Genomic DNA, 22,360 nt, shown 5'->3' on the forward strand with positions numbered 1-22,360 from the left:
CTCCTTATCTTAACCATCTTCATCTTGAAGAATCCCCCCACCCACCCTTACTCCTTTCCCTTTCTTAATTTAGGGGAGTTGCTGAAACCAGGCCCTAACCAATTTGGCGCACTAGGCAAGATTTCACCTAGTTGGTGTCTTAGGTGATTAGGCTGTATTGTCATATTTTTATGCTACTACTACTTAGTAGGCTTTGCACTATGCAGTTGAATTAATGTGGGCATATTATTTTATAAGTCATAATCCCAACTAGTTTAAAGCAGCGCCATGTATTTTAGAATTCTAAACATAGGTTTCTATCAGGATACACACACCGGCGCCGCAAGTCGGCGGCTGTGGGCGGCGCCCGGCGACGGCTCAGGACGCAGTTCATTTTTCAGCCGCGCACAGAGCGCCATCTGATTAGTTTCATGTTAAATATCATTCGAATGTGCGCGTCTGGTGTGTGATACCTTAAACTGTCATGTACGCGCCGTGTCGCGGCGCCGAGCGGTGCTTTTGGTGTGCGACCTGCTTTAGGGTATATGCTGCAGCATGCTGATGGGACTTTTAATTTGCCAGTAACCTGGGTTAAGCGCTTCCGGCGAACTGTATGCAATGCAAAAACTGGCGCATTAAAAAAATAATAAAAAAACCGGCGCATTTAAGGTCTGTTTTCTTTAAAAATCAGTGATCTCCACTAGCTGAGTAATATCCGATATAAAGTGAGTCTCAGATGGTACAAGAAGCACTACATTAAATTACATTTCCCCCTAGCCAAGTCTTTAAAATAGGAGCATTTATTTTACCCCAGTATATTTAATGGAGCTTTTTCGCTAGCCTGCTGATTCTGACGGGCTCGTGCGAGTAAACGGCTTTTTGTCTCATTTTACGCTTGAGCAACTAAATGAATGCCAAAGTTTATTTAACTGAATGTATTTTAATGACATTACAACATCGATGCTGTAAAAAGAACCGTATAAAATGTTGGAAGTTTATCAGTATGGGATAAACACTAGCTTTTTTGACGTGAAATTCCAGCGCAAGTGCGACCCCGAATATGTAAAGTGTGGATTTACATATATTGATGACAAAAAAGGCTTAAAACCTCAGTGTGTCATATGTAGTGAGGTGCTCTCAAGAGAGAGCATGAAACCTTCTAAATTAAAACGACATTTAGAAACCAAACTTCCCAGATACAAGGAAAAACCTGTGGACTATTTTCTAAGACGACTCCAAGAGCTGAGGGCAAGTGCCTAACATCATGTTCAAAACAAGTACATCTTACTGTGCTCACCGTGTAGCAAAGGCCAAGAAAGCCCACACAAAAGCTGAAGAGCAAATAACTGGTGATAATTATAAAATGGTTATGATTATTTTAACAATTTTACTTCAGTTTGCTGGTTTCTGTTCAGTTCAACCAGATCAGTGTTAATGTTTTATTAACAGTTCAGTTTAGTTAATGGTAACTAAACCTTTCCTTACCCTAACCACTGTTTACAGTATTTGACATTTTTACTTTGTAATATTTCTTTAATTTGATACATTTTGTTAAATGACAGCAATAAAATATTGTTTATTTGTAAGTTTTGGTGATTTTCCTATAATTTATCTGTCACTAGTTGTGTATGTTACCAATTAAATACAAATTAATTATAATTCCTAAAATTATATTTTAATTCCTAGAAATTTGGGTTGCGGCTTGATGACCATGTGAAAATGTGGGTCCCATGGCCAAACCAATTGAAAACCCCTGTTATAGAAGACAAAATGCAGATGACTGGATGGATGTGTTTAAAGAACTGTGGCCATCTGGTGATTTCACGGGCGATGCATGCAACTAACAAAAGGTCTGGTTTAGTCATTAACTCAGGTAAACTGTATGTTATTATCCTATAAAATTACATTAATTACAATCAATAATCAAACATGTTTGAAAAATAATTAAAAACATGATGTAATTTAGTTCTATACTGCCCATACGGTGATACATCTTTTTTCGTTTGTTTTTTTTTCAACGCATTTAACAAGTTTCCTAATCTTTTAACATGGTCAGAACAACATCTGTCTATGTAGGCAATTAACACATTTCTTGTTGCTTTGATACAGAATGTATAGGTAACAACACCAATTTCAAATGCTTGAACTTCTTTTACACACAAAGCTTAACCAAGACCAAAACAATGTCATTGTTCAATGTCATGCCTGATGCTCCCAGATATGCTCACATTCCACTGACAGACTAAGTTGTTATGAAAAAGTTATGTCGAGATCACGAGATAATTAAGTCGTGATCTCGACATAAGGAAAGTTGTTATGTCGAGATCACGAGATAATTAAGTCGTGATCTCGACATAACAACTTCCGTTATGTCGAGATCACGAGAAAAGTTAAGTCGTGATCTCGACATAACAACTTTCGTTATGTAGAGATCACGACTTAATTATCTCGTGATCTCGACATAACAACTTTCGTTATGTCGAGATCACGAGAAAGTTAAGTCGTGATCTCGATATAACAACTTTCGTTATGTCGAGATCACGACTTAATTTTCTCGTGATCTCGACATAACGAAAGTTGTTATGTCGAGATCACGACTTAATTTTGTTGTTTCTTTCGTGCGTTAAGAACCAAGCAAACGCCTACGAAAACGTAGTTTATTATGGACGAACGCATTGGCTTTTATTTTATTTTGACCAAGGACTGACTCAAATTGAGATTGTACTATGCCTTTGACAAGTTCCATATCAGCGTCCAACACTTGAGAAGGAGGATTTCGGCTTGCAAGTCAACTTGAAGGACCAGGACGTCTGCACGGCTGACCATATAAATGGCAAGAGAAGTGCAGTTAGTTTGGGATCCAGCAGGTGTGGAGGAGAAAAGAAGAGAGAAGACTGTAGAGGCGACATTACGCTGTGCCAGCGGTAAACGGTTGTGAATTGATGGGTTTATACGGCACATCATCAGGATAAGTCTACTTCACCAACAACTGCAGGATTACTTTCGTGCTGTTGCTGAAAGAGTGGGTTGCCCCGAAATAATCTAATCCAATTTTCGTACCCAAAATGTCCACGTCAACAGATTACAAGATGATTCAACTGGAACTGTGCATGGGCCGTGTGTTTTTCAAGAAACAAGTTCAGCTAATTAAAGAATAGAAAGCTGATTGGTATCTACAAAAGACATAATGCAGATAACTGGATGGTGTTCAAAGAACTGCAGTCATCTGAGGATTTTACTGACGATGCAGCTGACAAAAACTCATACAGTATAGTTTTTGTCATTAATTCAGGTAAACTGTATGTTATTTATCCTATCAAATGACCTTAATCATAATAAATAATCATACATGTATGAAAAATAATTAAGAAGATAGGCTATGATTTAATTTAGTTCTATACTGTCCATAAGGTGATGCATTGCCAGAAAAAGTACGCCCATTGCAGATTTGGATGCATGTATGAATTTATTTGGCTATGTATGATAAGAAATAGGCCTGTATGTTGGATGAATAAAATAAAATAATAATAAAAAAAAGATTTTGCATGTAACATTATCAAAATTTGAAAATAAATAAATATATATATATATATATATATATATATATATATATATATATATATATATATATATATATATTTGTTATTAAAATAGGTAATTAACTGGCCTAATTATTAGATTTTGTTTTCATATGATGTATTAATATGTAAATAAATTCCAAATAATACACAAAAATTTGCGTAATGACATGCAATACTTGATTGTTATTTTTAAAGGCAAACATATTAAAATTATCTTAATCATAAGTGTTTTTTTCATTTTCTATTTATTTAACCTATTTAGTTAAAAATGTTATTTAAAAATGTTAAAATTATAATATGTATTTAATAACTTTTGTTTTCAGCTTACATTTTCATTTGTATGCATCCTTGCATAATCAATGTCAGTTTGGCCAGTTAAAAACTGTACCATATATTTTCTGGGTTTTAACTGTGTAAATAGCAACATCGAACGAAACAAAAGAAAACATTTATTAAAAATATTTAAAATGTGTGGTCTGCTGACTTGAGACTGCTGCAGATGCATCAGAATGTCATAGGATGCCTCCTTTCAAAGATGTGCTTTAGCGATTTGAACATGAAAGCAAACCATTCAAGACTGCTTCTGCATAACGTTCTGTTCAGCAGTTTCAAATTAGGACACTCTTTCCTTTTTTCTATTTAAAATATCCATGTTTTAATAAATTTTAATAAAAAAAATTTAATCATGCATTAAAACTTTAAATGCAACCTAAATTCAAAAAGCATTTTATGTTATAATAATAATATGTTTTACTAAACAAATTAAATAATTATGTGATGTATAATAATAGTTTATAGTGGTGGATAATGTGATAAAGGACAAAGAGACTAACGCAACTGTGCATAGCATGTCTAAATTTCACGTAAAAATTTATATCTTACAAAGATAATGTCAATATGTTTTTGCTTGTATAATGATAATAAAAGTAAGTTATTAACTTTCGTGTTTTCCATGACAAATGTTAACCTATTTCCACAATGAACACTCATTCACACCCATAAGGTTGGCATTCCATTAGGTTATATTGCAGAACTTGTAAGCGGTTAGGCTACTTTATAGTTTTAAAATATAACTGAATAGGTTAAATATAAATAAATGACTTGTAAAAAAAAAATATGTTGGAATTATTAGGCCTACAACCAATGATAAAGCCTAATACAACTTGCTGACTTGCTTCGACATACATACTTATTTTTACTGGAAATTTTTTTAGGCCTGCATTTCTTATAATACAGCGTAAATACATACATCCAAATCTGACATCTGACTTTGGCACTTTTTCTTGCAATGCTAAGGAGTACGGATGTCGTTCTAATGAAATTACATCTTGTTTTTCACAAAAAATGATGTTATTTTACCAAGAAAATATGTCGTTTTAACGAAATACCATGTCTTTATTACGAGACAAGATGTTGTTTTAATGAGAAATTATGTTTTAATTATGTCGCAAAAGTAAAGGCGATATATATATATTATATTATACTTTTCCAGAACTTTTCCTTTTAAGTACATTTTTATGACGTAATGTTTCATGTAATGTCTACATAAAGATGGTAAATAAGAAAAACAATGACGTTCAAATTTATTACAGCATATCATAGAACACGCAACAATCTATTTTGTTAAATTTGTTTTATATATATGTAAAATTGAGTTTGATCATGCTTACACAGCACTAACAATGTGTGAGCAAGTCAAGAAAAGACAAATAATTCATATTCAAGTTGGGGCTGCACATATAGTTTCAGCGTCGATATCGCAATATGTGCATCCGCAATAGTCACATCACAGGATATGCAATGTTGGGATTATAGTTTAGAGAGAGTACATTTTAATCTTTGAGTAAACTGTCCCTTTATGGCCTGATACTGTGTGAACATTTCAATATTTCAAATTTTAAAATATCCGGAAGCAAGAAATGTTTTGTAACTTTAAAAAAGATTAAATAATATAGGATGAAGACTATGCAGTGTTGATTATTCAATATCTGTACCTAAATAGTGAATACCTGAAAACTATAAATTACTTTTATCTTTACTATATTTTATTTATCAATGCTTGTAATGAATCAGAATCATTTTTTTTGCCAAGTGTGCTTCACACACACAAGGAATTTGTTTTGGCTACAAAAGCTTCCAGTGTACATAAAGTGACAGCTGCAGTCAATCATATCAAGTGCTTCTCTCGAAATTAGTTTGTGAACCACCTGATTTCGTACTCCCCTTACATGCTCTATTGACCAGGCAGGAGCCCTGGGCTCAACTATCTCCGAGCCCAGGGTTCTCTCACGGGACAGCATGCAACCTGCTAACATTTGTAAAACAATATCTAAGTTTGAACTCTTGAAATCAGTCAATGGACTACTAGATGTTGAAAGACTGGGTGCGATTGTGTAAAAAATGTCTGCCTGTGGAAATTAGACATGCCCTATGCGTGTGACTTTTAGGACCTCTGCATTCTTGTTATGAAGTAGAGCAATCTACAGCCAAGTGCAGCAGCCACAGAGGCACTGAGATTGTACAAAGACATTCGACCTCTGGTTAGACGACTATAGATATCATACAATTTATAACATGCCATAATCGTAAAAGATGACTATACAATTGTCAAAATTTTTTCTTACCGTTTAGGAAAGTACATCAAAGCATGAGTCAAAGAACTGTGGTTTAATATGAAGGCAACAATACGCATCATACAACTGTAAACAAAATCGATGCAAAAACATTAGTTTGAGTTTATAGAAGCTGCTTCAACAAGATAAGTAAGAATTACTATTGCATGTACAGCATACATTGAAAATGTCTATCATAAACATGGTAAAAACCACCTAATGGGAAACTATTAAACTGTCCTACACTGTAAAATGTGATTAGTTACTTAAAGCTAGTTAACAAATTGCCTTAAAAAAAACAAGTTGACTTTACAAAAATAATGTAAGTAAACCCATTGTTACTTGGAACTGTTAAGTTGACTTAATTTTTATTATTACGCAAGTTGTATTCACTTTTTTAAAATAAAAGTAAACTGATCTCTTCCAATACACATTTATTATATATATATATATATATATATATATATATATATTTTTTTTTTTTTTTTTTTTTTAGCTTTTCTGTGTCTAGCAAAATGACAGTAACTAAAATAAATCTGCTCTTCCAGACTCTAGTATGACTTCTAAATTCAATAAAGGCTATAATTGTAAATTTTATCGACTTAATGAAGCACCAAATATGTAATATTGTAAAAACTGCAGTAATTATTTGAAAAGAGACGTGCTAAAATGGTTTGTCATTGTAAAAAAGATTCACTCTATTACAATGACTAATTAGGCTGGCTTGTGTAGCAAGCCAGACTATTGTTATCCTATTTTTCTTCTGAGACTAAAAATTAAACTCTATCTCCTCCTAGAGCTTTCAAGCTATGACCACCAAACTCACACCAGACCTCCAAACTGGTCTGACTCGGGTTGCTATATCTTTTCCGACTGATCCGACTTTTGGTTTTCCGAAAAACGTCCCGGGACCGTCTGAAAAATCCCATTGACTTAACATTGGGTCAAACTTTGTGACCTCATAACTCTGCATCAGACTGTCCTGCAGGCTTCTAACTGGGCTCATTTAACTCAGACTACCTAACTGCCAATAACTGATGAGCTTTTAACTTTCTGGCCACACCCTAGCAACCACTTTTGGGACCCTAGAAACTGTCCCATAGACTTCCACTGCAAAAGACTCTCATTGACTTTACATTGGGTCAAACTTCAGACTGTTGCACAGACTTCTAACTGGGCTCATTTAACTCACTACCAATAACTGATGAGCTTTTAACTTTCTAGCCACACCCCTAACAACCAGATAAGGCACCCTAGCAACGGTCCCATAGACTGCAATTATAGAGGTTCAGATTGATATCGTCATGCTGCAGTGTGATAGAGACATGGGTGTTGCTTTTAACTGTTCCTACTGGCAAGAAGCTTTGATACATCATCAGTCTAAGCTGACAATCCACTCCATAGCAACAAAACAGACTAACCTAGCAACGATATAACAGCAGCTATATCTCAGTATTAGAACATCGTAGAGAAGCGGGGGTTGGCTTGTTTGACTCATGCTAGCACACCATCCATCCATCCATTCATCCATCCCTCCATAATCTATCCATCTATCTATCTATCTATCTATCTATCTATCTATCTATCTATCTATCTATCTATCTATCTATCTATCTATCTATCTATCTATCTATCTATCTATCTATCTATCTATCTATTCATACTTTTTAAAACTGTTTAAACTAAATAAACTATTACCATCAGGCTTTCACAAGCCAGCCTCAAAGTTTGTTCTCAAACTTTAAGAATCTAGTTACAATTATTTTATCAAGAGTTTACTTTATTTTTGTAAAGACAACTTGTTGCTTTTAAGGCAATTTGTTTACTCACTTAAGTACTCAGTAACTACTTACTTTTTACAGTGTTTTCAATCACTAAACCTCTATTATAACTCTTGAAAAAACTCATATACAACTTATTACATTTTATTTTCAGAACTGAATGTAATCAATAAAATAAAAATAATACACTGAAAAAAATATGTATTGGATCTACTCAATTTTGGCAGTTGAGTGGTTGTAAACAATTTATAGGGGCTGAATTTGAACAAATATTTAGTAATGTTTAACTTAATTTGTGTTTAAATTCAGCCCATTTAAATTATTTACAACAACTTAACATAAACAAAATAATACATCTAATGAATCATTTTTTCAGTGTACTTTTAATTTGTAACATCCATAATTTTTGTACACAGTTGTTTATAAAAACAATTAAATTAGTGCAAATGAAACGATTCAAGTGAAACTGTACTGCTTAAACCATAGAATACTTAGATTAACAGTTGAATGTAAACAGTACACAAGGAATAAAAGTGAAAAGAAAAACTATTTACAGGAGTAAATAAACCAGTCCTGTTTAAATTAGCTACATGTCTGATAGAAAGGGTATACAATATGAATTAGCCTACCATTGACAACTAAATCTTATCTGTTAATAGTTTTTAAAATGACAATTGTTTCAACTACATCAACTGCTATGTGTATTTAAACATACATCAAACCATCTTTCAACCCTTGTATGGATATTTAAAAAATCCATTACACACACTCCGCTGTTTAGCACAGCTTGAAGTTTAGCACACTTTAACTTCAAACTTTGTATGGCTATAAAATATCCATTACCCATACTCCACTGTTTAGCACAGAGCAAAACTCTGCCCTAAATTCTGCATAGGTGCTGCAGTCGCTTGCCAATTCCAGTTGTTGTGTACAAGTGTGAGCAATCGGCCTTCTTGTAAACTCGCTCATCTCTTTAAATGTTACGTGAATCGTCTTGGAGAGAAATAAATCCGAGCCTGTGCAGTATCTGAGAAAAAGACCAAGCTCCTTCTGGTCTCGCTCCCTAATGAATCGCAAGAGATGGTTTGACACAGTTGTTTCAGATGGGGACATCGAAAGTGGGAACTTCAGGTTTTTGGCAACATTTCTCGCCTTTGGTTGGAGATCATTAGTTATCTGCTCCAGCCTTTCTGCAGTCATGTTTTCCCCAACAGATTGGAGAATGGGTCGCCAGCACTTTATAATGTACGCTGGTTGCTGCACCATCTCTTTATGTGCAATTTCTTCAAGTATTTTCTGCAGATTCTTTTCCTTTGGAAGTACTGTGCAGCTGTGACTGCTGAGGACACTTAGAACTTCATCCATATCAGCATTTTGGAAGTCCTGGAGCGCTTCACTCAAAACATCCTTCTCTGCTTGACTAATATAACTGAAGTACGCCTCCATGAGACTTGTTTCTGATGGAAGTGACAAAGCTTCTTTTAAAAAAGGAGGCGCCAGCTGAATCGGCAGGTAACCAAAGCGCAGCCATCCAAGCACAAAAATCCTTGCAACAGCTTGCCATTCTCTTTCTTGGTAAGTGTGATGCAGTGTAGGTATCTTGAATGTCGTTCCACAGGTTCTTGTAGCATAAAATATATGCCAAAATTCAGTAACACAGTCCTGGAGCACTCCATCACCAATGCCAGCTTCCTCCTCACCATTTTTAAGAACACGTTTGAAAGTTACATTGGCATGTAGAATGTTTTTGTCAGAGAAAGCTTGAATCATGTCATTGACACAGTGAACTCTGCGAATTACAACGGTTTCACTTTCAGTAACATTCCTTGGGTTTTCAAAGAATGACTCTGGTTCCTGGGAGTCAACTGCCTGAGATGGCACTGACATTGTGTCTTCTGGCACTGTTTCTTCAGCATTTGTGGATTCATGAATAGAGTTACCTGGAAAAACGTCTGGATCTGAATTGAATGGAACGACATCTGGGGTTGTTTCGTCAACAACACAATCAACATGTACAGGTGAGTCCACAAGTGTGTCAGAGACCATGTCAAAAGATGTGTCTACATCATTACCCAGACAAACCACTTCTTCATCAGAAGACTGAAGTACATCAATTGAGCTGACATGCATAAGAGGTGGGGATTGCAAAGTTTGACTTCTGTTCTGATCATTACACCCAGAAGTACATGGACCATCATCTGGTGTGGAAGCATGCCGGGGTTTCTTTAGAGTCAGACTTGTGTCAATTTCATCTGATTCTTGATCTTTCAGTCTTGTACACACATACAACCTGAGAATTCTAAAATTTGTTGCCCCATACAAGCTGCCAATTGTCTGATCTTCTTTAAGTGGATCTTCAGAGCCACTACCACAGAGCATAAACGTGAAATGATCAGCATTTCCTTTTGCTGATTCACCATTCGGGAAAAAAAGACTTTTCCCCACATTCAGAACAGATGACATCGTGTCTTCTTTTTGAACAACAATTTCCCGTGTTCCACCTCCTTTAGGTCTTCGTACTTGTTTGTAGCTGCTATCTTGGTAGTTCATCCAGCCAAGTTCAATTTTTCTTGTCTTAGTTTCAGCATTCCTATTGCCAAATCCATACTTCTTTTTCTGATTTTGAGCTGCTGGTAGTTTCATTTTTCTTCGTTTTGCTGGCATCCAGTTCTTTGCAAAAACCCTATCTCCATATCGGGGAATATACTTAGACAGTTCTTCTTCATTTAGTAGTCGTGCAACATCACAATCAATCTGGGCGAAAAATCATAATATTGTCTTATCATGCTTAGGTCTTGTTGTCAAAGAAAAACAATTAAATGAAGCTGGAAAAAAATTTATATTAATTAGTGGTGTAACGGATCACTAATTCCATGGTTTGGATCACACTAGTTATTTCGTAATAGATTAATCAATTTTTCACATCAGCAAAAAGGGAGATGCAAATGTTATTTGCTTTCTATTTATCACAAAAAGCAGGGATGTGATCCTTTTGTATAAATACGGATTTTCGTATTTTTTGATATCTATAGGGCAACCCTTGTAATTTGCGTAAATCAGATTTGCGTTGAAGGATGATGATTCCCGTGGGATTTCCACAGAATGGGAGTCATCTTTGCTGTTAATCAAGGAATTGGGATGGTACAGCATAAGATTAGTTAACGGGAGCAGACGGGAGTGATATATATATATATATATATATATATATATATATATATATATATATATATATATATATATATATATATATATATATACCACCGTGATATATATATATATATATATATATATATATATATATATATATATATATATATATATAGCACCGGTGGTCCTAGCTTAAAAAATTTAGTTGCATCAGCCAAAATTTAGTCGCACCCACCAATTATTAGCACCGTTACTACAAGTTTTATACAAACATATTTATTGCACTTGAAATCAACAGTAATCAAACTAACAAGCAAAAAAATAAATGCAAGCGTGAGGAAAATATGTCTCAACGAAACCCCGTTATCACAAGAAAGTACATTTTTATAACATAACTGAGTAACTAAAGGATACACGGACCGCTCAACGGCCCTGCACACACTGCTTGACATGAATAAATCTGTTAACGAAAATAATTGTGCTGTTCTCACGGGTGGGGTCTGATAATGCACTGATGCTTTTGACATTTATTGTACCTTCTTATATGCATACTTCATGTTAATAGCAATACCGGTCTTTTCATGAGTAGCGATATTAGTTTACTCAGTGCAAGCCTGTTTGTGATGGTATACGTGGTGTTAAATTTTACATATAGCTGCCACTTGCATGGCGGACAGCATCCGGCAATTAAATAAAGGATTAAACAGAACCTCTTGTGCTAGATGTGGCAAACAGTAACCTGAAAATTCCATCAAACAGACTTTTCATAGCGGACTTGAAGCCAATGGAAGTCTTTTATCCACTCTTTGAAAAGTGTAGATGGTGGATTAACATTCAGCACAGGATCACTAGTAAGATGTGTCATTATTTGTAACTTTAGATGCCATGGTTTCTAAAAAAAAAAAATCTGTCAGTGTTATCTTTATTCTCATCTTCAGCACTTTACCATTTTTTCGCAGTAGTAGCTCTCTCTGTCATCCCAAGCCAGAAGGCTTGACTGAGTGATTGACAGCTGATTTTTCAGTGCTAAAGCAGTGGGCCAATAAAAAGAGCGCGAAGGCGGGGCAAGCATTACGGACTTGGCTTTGTTTACTGCAGCAAGTTGACATGACAACTGTTTTTAAAGTGCGTTTCAAGTGCAGAGATGCATTCTGTGTGAATGTTTCCAAAATCTGCGTATGTGGTGAACATTTTGCAGTAAAAACTGGTCGCACAAATTTATGCACTCGCACAAATGCTCCAAATATATTTTGAGGTCGCATAGATAAAATTTTGGGCACATATGCGACCAAAATTCGACGACACAATCATGTATATAAATTTGAAAATCAGACACAGAGAGTCTAAAAACCCCTTTTTATTAGGAACTACTTTCTTCCGCTATTCATTCACATCTGCAGTTGACGTCAAAACAGCAGAAGCCGTTACTAATTCACCAATGTCACTTTAGAGCTAGTGTTTGAATGATTCTCTATAGCCTAAAGTGATTACAAAAGAGCTGATTTTGTTCACTTTAAGATTATAAGGCTGAACATGACATGAAATGCCATCCATCTACAGAGATATCTTATTACAATGTTGGAGTCTACAGTATTTCTCTGTTGCAATCGGGATATCACAACAATAAACCCCGAAAAAAGCAACGCAATCAATATCAGACTGCGGTTGTGTTTGCGATAAGGAAAAACGCTAAACACATGCGGACTTTGCTCATTTTTATCTGCTAACACAACACACATTCCTGATATGCGAGCAAATTGGTATAAATACAGCACTACAACATACAAAAGTGAGAGATCATCTAATCAAACTAGATGGTTGCGGGAGAGGTATAAAATACGGGATATTCCCAGGAAAAACAGGAATGTTGGCAGGTATGCTTACCAGTTTCATAATGATTTGATCTGCTATAGTTAGAAGTCAGACTGTTATGAGCTTCTAAGCATTAGAGCTTTATTATGAGGTTCTGGTGCCATCTTGTGGATAGAAAACGTCAACCGTCTTTGGTCTGCTTAGTACGGCAGGTTAATGGCCACCAACTAGCTGTCTCTCAGAAATTGTAAATATTTTAAAATAAGCACTATTCTTGCAAATAAACTGCATATTTGCAATCTAAACAACTACATTCTCGACTAAAAAAGCCTCATAAGTACATTTTGTTGTCTAACAACAGCAATTTTTGTCAACTGTAGTCTGCTTGTTGCTGGCTGTATGTGGGCGGAGTAATACACAAACAGTAAAGAGGCTGTACGGATGCTGATATTACTTAAATATCTCACGGCTACCAGCCAATCAGATTCAAAAACCAGACAGAACTGTTGTATATATATAACACACACAGATGCAATCAAATTCTATGTATTACCTAAAAACTAAAAGTATATTATATATATGGGAGTGGTACAGAAGCGGGAGTCATTTTAAACATGAGTGGGATGGGAGTGGGAGTCATTTTTACCAGAAGTAGGATGAGACAGATTTTTTTAACTTTGGTCTGGAAGAGGGACGAGACAGGAGTGAAAATCATCTTCCGTATCATCCTCTAGTTTGCGCCTTCATTGTTTTATAAACCTTTAGTTATAAACCTATTAAACATTATTTAGGTGACTAATAAACTGCTAAACATTTGAACTGAAAAACAACAACAAAAAAAAAAGTTAAATTGTGTGGTCAATAACAAATATTTGTATAAAGAATATTATTTTTTGGAATTATCATTTATTATTTAAACACACACAGACATATATGAAGTCAGAATTATTAGCCCCTCTTTGATTTTTTTTTCTTTTTTAAATATTTCCCAAATGATGTTTAACAGAGCAAGGAAATTTTCACAGTATGTCTGACATTATATATTTTCTAACTTTTAAAATAACATTTTAAGTTAAAAATTATTGGCCCCTTTAAGCTATATTTTTTTCGATAGTCTACAGAACAAACCATTGTTTACAATAATATGCCTAATTACCCTTACCTGCCTAGTTAACCCAATTAACCTTGTGTCACTTTAGGCTGTATAGAAGTGTCTTGAAAGAAATATAGTCAAATAATATTTACTGTCATCATGGCAAAAATAAAATAAATCAGTTATTAGAAATGGGTTATTAAAACTATTATGTTTAAAAAAATTCTCCCTCTCTTAAACAGAAATTGTGGAAAAATAAACGGGGGCAAATAATTCTGGGGGGGCTAATAAATCTGGGGTCTGTTCTTCGTATGTGGATTACTTAGTTAGCTGGATTTGGTTATTGACAATTTGAGACGATCCAGGATCGTTTGGTTCTTCAAAACTCATCTGGGAGTTGTTGTCATAGCAACAGTTCTGGCAGCTCAAACCTGGGGTCCGTTCTTCATACGTGCATTACTCAGTTAGCTGGATTTGGATATTGACGATTTGACACGATCCAGGATCGTTTCGTTCTTCAAAGCTGATCCAAGAGTTGTTGTCATAGCAACAGTTCTGCTAGCTCAAACCTGGTCGGTAGCAGGTTCAATTCATATAAACTGGATTAGATCGGGTCAGTTCAAGCAAAGGTAATACAGAAAGCATGTACCGAATGCTGATAATTTCTTACAGTAGTAGTTATATACACTTTTTAGATAGCTTCAGTACAATTTGTGTATGATAATAGAAACTTTTTGAGAAAGAATTATTACATTTATGCAGTTATAAGCATGTTTTGACAGTTATTATGATGGTGATTTGATGCTTCACAAAAGTTGCAGACGCCATTACCAATATCAAAATGCTTTTGTAAACATCTATTTATTCTTTACACCGCTTAAAAAAACGGCTACTATAATAACGAAAATCCGCTCTAACTGTAAAACTAAATAAATTGCTCTTGACACATGAAAGGGCCAAGCATGCAGCCCACAACAAGGTGTAAAGTTGTTGCGTATCAAACAGTTTACTGCTAATTTTATGTAATTTTGCTCACATGGATAATTGAATATTAATCAGATGATGTCATTACGCTGCTGTGCCTTCAGCCAATCGTTGCATTGCTGATCATGATTTCGAGGAACGATAGATCTGTCCTTCACAACACAAGCAGCGATCTCAGATCAGTTTATGCAGACATTTTAATCTGATTCACAAACTTGTTTGAAAAACCACAAAAGCCAGAGATCAGTTATCAAGATTAAAAGATCCTGGATCTGCCAAATCATCTTACATCATTTAAGCGAGGTATGAAAAACAGACTCTGCTCATGAGCAGGTTTATTTCATGTAAACAGTATTAAATTGAGTCATTTCAAGCAAAGGTATACTGAAAGTATGATAAGAATAATGATATATTCTGACAGTAGTAACCTATAGATTACTACTGATCTTGGGAAAAAAGTTAAATAGTTTTAAAAAGTTTATATATCACATGTAAAATTTATAATAATTAATTCATTTTTTTTCAGCTTAGTCATTCATTCATTCATTCATTCATTTTCTTGTCGGCTTAGTCCCTTTATTAATCCGGGGTTGCCACAGCGGAATGAACCGCCAACTTATCCAGCAAGTTTTTATGCAGCGGATGCCCTTCCAGCCGCAAACCATCTCTGGGAAACATCCACACACACACACACACATTCACACAGACACTCATACACGAAGGACAATTTAGACTACCCAGTTCACCTGTACCGCATGTCTTTGGACTGTGGGGGAAACCGGAGCACCCGGAGGATTCATGCGAAGGCAGGGAGAACATGCAAACTCCACACAGAAACACCAACTGAGCCGTGGTTCAAACCAGCGACCCAGCGACCTTCTTGCTGTGAGGCGACAGCACTACCTACTGCGCCACTGCCTCGCCCAAGATTGGGTTAGTCAGAAGTGGGATTTAACCCACACCTCCAGGGGAGACTGTGACCTGAATGCAGCGCCTTAGACCGTTCGGCCATCCTGACATTTTTTCGGCTTAGTCCCTTCATTAATCCGGTGTTGCCACAGGGGAATGAACCGCCAACTTATCCAGCACGTGTTTACGCAGCGGATGCCCTACCAGCCGCAACCCATCTCTGGGAAACTTCTAATAATTAATAGTGTTCCATATTAAATAATTCATAATATTTATGTTTATATAGATACGTTTAAAAAAGATATATAAATAATACTTCCTAGATAAAAGTACAAAACGTGGTGGCTTTCCCCAAGGGGATCAAAGAGAACATTTATTAATATGGATTTTTTTTTTAGATACAAATGAATGCGTACTATTTAAAGGTACCGATCCAGTTTTAGTACTATTTCTGTAAGATAATAGACATGCACAATATTGAAAATTTGTTTTTATAACGGAATAATAATTTATGCAGTCATGCACATGTTTTGACAGCTAATATGATGATGATTTGATGCTTTGCCAAAGTTTCAGATGTCTTTACCAATATCAAAATGCTTTTTAATGCTAAATTAATTTCAATTCCTTACGCCGATAAGGAAAATAAAATAGGCCTGGGCTACTATAGTAAAGAAAATCCGATCTAAAACGTAAAACTAAATAAATTACTAAATACTCTCGACACATGAAAGTGTAAAGCCTGCAGCCCACAAGCATGAAAAGTTATTGCGTATCATATTTAACGGTAACACTTTACAATAAGCTTCATTAGTTAATGCATTTACTAACATGAACTAATCATGAACAACACATGTACAGCATTTATTAATCATAATTGAACATTTACTAATGCATTAATAACATCAAAGTCCATGCTTGTTAACATTAGCTAATGCACCGTGAGTTAACATGAACTAACAATGAACTACTGTATTTTCATTAACTAATGTTAACTAACATGAACAAATACAGTAGTAAACATTAACATTAACTAATGAACCTTTATGTAAAGTGTGACCTATTTAACAAACCGTTCACAACAAAATTTTTGTAATTTTGCTCACATCAGCGAATCGTTACATTGCTGATCATGATTTCAAGGATCGAAATATCTGTCCTATCTGAGATCGCTGCGTGTGTTGTGAAGGACAGATCTATTGATCCTCAAAATCATGATCAGCAATGCAACAATTGGCTGACGGCACAGCAGCGTAATGACATCATCTGATTAATATTCAATTATCCATGTGAGCTAAATTACATAAAATAAGTAGTAAATGGTTTGTTAAACATGATACGCAATAACTTTACACCTTGTTGTGGGCTGCATGCTTTACACTTTCATGTGTCAAGAGCAATTTATTAAGTTTTACAGTTTTTACAGATTTTTTTGATGATCAATAGATCTGTCCTTTACAACTCATGCAGCAATCTCAGATCAGTTCATCCTGACATTTTAATCTGATACGCGAACTTGTTTGAGGAACCAAATTAGCCAGAGATCAGTTTTTAAGATGAACAGATGCAGGATCTGCCAAATTATCTTAGATCATTTAAGCAAGGTATGAAGAACAGACCCCTGACTTCAACTGTTTTTTTTGTCCTCGGCTGATCACGTCTGAAAAATTTAACTGCAAAAAACTTTTGGTTTTAAAAAACACAATTTAGAACCTTTCCCAGCACTGAGTTTCAGCTGGAAGGGCATCCGCTGCGTAAAACATGCTGGATAAGTTGGCGGTTCATTGAGCTGTGGCGACACTGGATTATTAAAGGGACTAAACCGAAAAGAAAATGAATGAATGAATGTAGAACCTGCAATTTTAATGAAAATATAAATCAAGAAATAATCAGCTGAATGAAAATAAGGTAAATATTCAACTGTAAAAAATGATTTTCGCTATTGTTGCTGATGATGTATAAATCTATAATCTTCTACAACATATAATATTAATCTTTTCTCATTTTCAATTAAGGAGCAAAAATATACTCTCATGTCATGTTTCATTGCTAGATATGTATCATTTTTGAAGAATATTCAGTGTCATATTTTTGAAAGTTGTATGTGGCCGCCCAATGGTAAATTCGTGTAATTGATAATAAGTGACTCTCAGTACAATACCTACATCTACTAAGAAAACATCTTAGGATTTTAGAAAAGTCTAATATGATGTTGTAATCAGTTAAATAGGCTTTAAAATAGAAGTCAAAATTGCCAAAAAGTGTTCTAGATTACATGAATTCACCTTAGTCGGCTGTATATAATATTAATGTTTATAGTACTCAAAATAAACATTAAAGCTGCTGAAAGAAAGAGCATTAGTAGCTATTATATGACTAGGGCTAGCTAGGCCAAAAGCACACTTTTTAAATTGAGATGGATGACAGACAGATCTGATCTATGACACATAACTTACGTAGCTTATATCGTGTCTTTTTCTAAAGCTTCTTTTAGATCGAATTAACACATAATCACTTATTTATGAGTCTGCACTGTTATTTTGAAATTATATTGTATTTGACGACGAAGCTAAAAGAATAGAGACGAATAATTTTGCGTACTGTTTATCCATGTACTTAGGCCTGTATCAGTTTTCATATCAGAGACTGTTAAACATGCATCCCTGCGTGACAATTTAAATAACAATAAAACCAGATTTGCAAAAGCATGTTGGCAAGATAACTTGGACGTAACGTTACCTTATCCTCCTCCATTTTGGTCAGGTTCTCCTCAGGTACACCCCTCTCTCTTAGAGCAAAAATAAAGTCCATTTTGACGTATGATTTAAAACTTGATGAATTAAAACACAAAAACAGCACGCGAGCTTTTATCGGGATACATTTAGGCTAACTTTACGTCGAAGATACCGTTTGTACGTACGGAAGTACTTTTGTGAGAAAATAAAAGTCTTGATCAAAACTTTTTGTTATGTCGTGATCACGAGAAAATTAAGTTGTTATGTCGAGATCACGACTTAATTTTCTCGTGATCTCGACATAACAAAAATTGTTATGTCGTGATCACGAGAAAATTAACTCGTGATCACGACATAACAACTTAATTTTCTCGTGATCACGACATAACAATTTTTGTTATGTCGTGATCATGACTTTATTTTCTCGTGATCTCGACATAACAACTTTTGTTATGTCGAGATCACGACTTAATTTTTCTCGTGATCTCGACATAACAACTTTATTTTCTCGTGATCTCGACATAACAACTTTATTTTCTCGTGATCTCGACATAACAACTTTATTTTCTCGTGATCTCGACATAACAACTTTATTTTCTCGTGATCACGATATAACAACTTTTGTTATGTCGAGATCACGACTTAATTTTTCTCGTGATCTCGACATAACAACATTATTTTCTCGTGATCTCGACATAACAACTTTATTTTCTCGTGATCTCGACATAACAACTTTATTTTCTCGTGATCTCGACATAACAACTTTATTTTCTCGTGATCTCGACATGACAATTTTTGTTATGTCGAGATCACGAGAAAATTGAGTTGTTATGTCGAGATCACGAGAAAATTAAGTTGTTATGTCGATCGAGATCACGAAAACGAATGCCTCGAACTTTAGTATGTTTTTGTAAAGTTTGTGTGCATAACGTCCAGGTATTATCTAATAAAGTATGACAAAATATGAGGAATTGTTGATTTTGTCAAGGACATGTTCTTGTGAGAGTCTATCGTATACGCGGCTGGCCGAAGTACGATATGCACATCAATATAGCAGGGTCATAAATCCTGCTTTAAGGGATGGAGGAATGATCTAAAGATGTTCGTAAGGTCTCTTCTCTTCATGAGGAACAGAAATGCCTGAGAGCTTTCACATGCCTTGGACTCGTTTCAATTACTGGATTAAGACCCTCACGAGCCCCCTTTTTATTTTATTTATTTGTTTATGTATTTTTTTGTCTTGTTTTGTTTTTGTTATGTTACCCTTACAAAAATTACCTGCGGTATTTTATGTGGTAAACCATCAAATATACAACACAAAAAGTATGTGGTTAATTTGTAGTACTTTGTTGTTTTTGAGACAGGATTCTGTGTGTTACACCTGTATGGTTCTTGTGGTAGTATGCGGTATCACTTTCATATCCCTGTAGTATTTACCACAGAATTCTGTTGTACATTATGTAATACCTCTGTGATATTCTTGTAGTAGTGTGAAAAACCACATATTTCATCTAATGGTAAATTCTTGTTATTGTACAGCAGAAATTGCTGTAGTAATTCTGTCATATTTAGCTTTGCTCAGTTGTTGTGTGGTAAATTTATGGTGTAATGCTGAAATACAACAGGATTACCACAGGACATTTTTGTAAGGGTAGTCATGTACTTTTATATCAACACTAACACTATTGGATTGTTAAATATGCCATAATGGTTTGTACTTGAACTTATGTTTGTTCATTCATTCATTCATTCATTTTCTTTTCGGCTTAGTCCCTTTATCCAGCACATTTTTACGCAGCGGATGCCTTCCTTGCATCGCAAACGTATGTTTTAAAAATAAATAAATAAATAATAATAATAATTATCTTTCATTTGAATGGATGTGATTTTGCCATGTCCCAGACAATATTCAGCCAACTTAAATTAGTATACAATATAAAAATGATAAAATAATAATAATAAAAAAAAAATCTAAAATATAGCTTTAAACTGTGTACAAAGAGCTTAAATAGAGAAACACTCTGCAGCTGCAGGTACAAAGTGTTGAATAACTGCTATTTTTAGCCAAAAAATGTCCTCCCTGTCATTGCCCACCCTGTCACAAATCCTTCTTTGACAGAGTGGACATATACATCGTTATTGACACTTTATTTATTTAACATTATTGTTAATTAATGTTTTTATCTTACAACACTTACAGACATACATACTACACCAGTAAATGCAATACATAAGTGGACAATACAAACATTTTGGCTATTTCTTTCTCAGTCTATATAAAGGATAACCTTTTCAAGTCCATATAATGGAGCTCATTGACTGTTTGAAATAGAAATACAGCCCTAAGTATTTGTACATTTATGTTAACATCTGTAATCTAATTATTTACCTCATTCTGAATAAAAAAACATTAGAATTAGAGTGTTGTACAATTTAAAGATTTACATTCATTAGCAAATATAGTTTAATTTAAAGGACATTAATTCATTTATTTTCTTTTTGGCTTAGTCCCTTTATTAATCTGGGGTTGCCACAGTGGAATGAACCCCCAACTTATCTAGCATATGTTTTATGCAGCGCATGCCCTTCCAGCTGCAACCTATCCCTGGGAAATGCACACACTCTTATTCACACTCATACACTACGAACAATTATAGCTTACCCAATTCACCTGTACCACATGTCTTTGGACTGTGGGGGAAACCAGAGCACCCAGAAGGAAACCCACGCCAACATGGGGAGAACATGCAAACTCCACACAGAAATGCCAACTGACCCAGCCGAGGCTCGAACCAGCAACCTTCTTGCTCTGAGCACCAACAGGAATAAAATAATATACAAGGTAAAATACATAAATAATAATAATGATAATATATGATACAAATCTAAAACAGTTTTTAAGGTTTCCTTTTGATTAAAAAATCTACAATTTTAAAAGGATTTACATTTAAAAATATTTTATTTAAAGTCTCTCCAGATAAAAAAAAAAAAAAAGTCTAATAAAACTTAAAATAGGGCATTCCACAAGAATATGTTTTACAGTTTGGTTTCATTCCACTGTGGCGACCTCTGATAAATAAAGAGACGAAGCTGAAAAGAAAATGAATGATTAAACAGTTCTCTGTGTTCAGCTGCATTTCAATAACAAATTTTATAAATATATTTTTATAATATTTTGTGTGTGTACCTCAAACATCAACAATTTCAGCTTCATCTGTGTCTGTCTCTATCACTGACTGCTGTTTATCTAACGTAATGCACGAGATGCAGACAAGCACATGGGAGCAGTGGGCTGGGAGAAGCAGTTCATACGCATTTAAAGCCACAGGCTACAAAAACAGCTCCACTGTACTCAGACATTAACACGAGCCGATTCTGGAGGCTATAATAAATAATCTGAAGGGTATTATGAGTTGAAACATTATAGCAACATTCTAGAGACACCAAAGGCTTAACTTACATCTCGTAGAAGAGGTAAAATAGGTGCCCTTTAAATTAAATATTAGATCATGTAAACTCAGTGCATTAACTAATGTTGACAAGCACATTCTTTGTATTTTAATAATGCATTAGTAAATGTTGAACTACGATTAATAAATGACAAGATTATTCATACTTAGTTACTTTTAGTAAATACAAACTAATGGACCCTTATTTTGTTTTTTGAGATAAATAACAGACTTTAAATGACATACAGTTGAAGTTATTATTATTATTAGCCCACCTG

At 34.7% G+C, this 22,360-nt stretch overlaps 2 protein-coding genes across 3 annotated transcripts in view; both read right to left on the reverse strand.

Annotated features, from left to right (window-relative positions):
- Nucleotides 1–22,360, reverse strand: part of get4 (guided entry of tail-anchored proteins factor 4) — a 707,996-nt gene that overhangs the window by 650,339 nt on the left and 35,297 nt on the right. The window lies entirely within an intron of this gene.
- Nucleotides 6,213–18,836, reverse strand: si:ch73-30l9.1. Of its 2 annotated transcripts, none has more exons than XM_087275920.1 (3): nucleotides 18,638–18,836; nucleotides 8,003–10,707; nucleotides 6,213–6,444 (listed from the first exon to the last, which is right to left on the reverse strand). In XM_087275920.1, the coding sequence occupies exons 1-2, from the start codon at nucleotides 18,707–18,709 to the stop codon at nucleotides 8,779–8,781; spliced, it is 2,001 nt and encodes a 666-aa protein (XP_087132046.1). In that variant the 5' UTR covers nucleotides 18,710–18,836; the 3' UTR covers nucleotides 6,213–6,444; nucleotides 8,003–8,778. The 2 variants fall into 2 exon arrangements, with proteins under 2 accessions (XP_087132046.1, XP_087132045.1); XM_087275919.1 differs by having other exon boundaries at nucleotides 6,213–6,891; nucleotides 7,930–10,707.

The sequence above is a fragment of the Danio rerio genome, chromosome 12 (assembly GCF_052040795.2).
Source record: "Danio rerio strain M-AB ecotype USA chromosome 12, GRCz13ab, whole genome shotgun sequence".
NCBI classification, from domain to species: domain Eukaryota; kingdom Metazoa; phylum Chordata; class Actinopteri; order Cypriniformes; family Danionidae; genus Danio; species Danio rerio.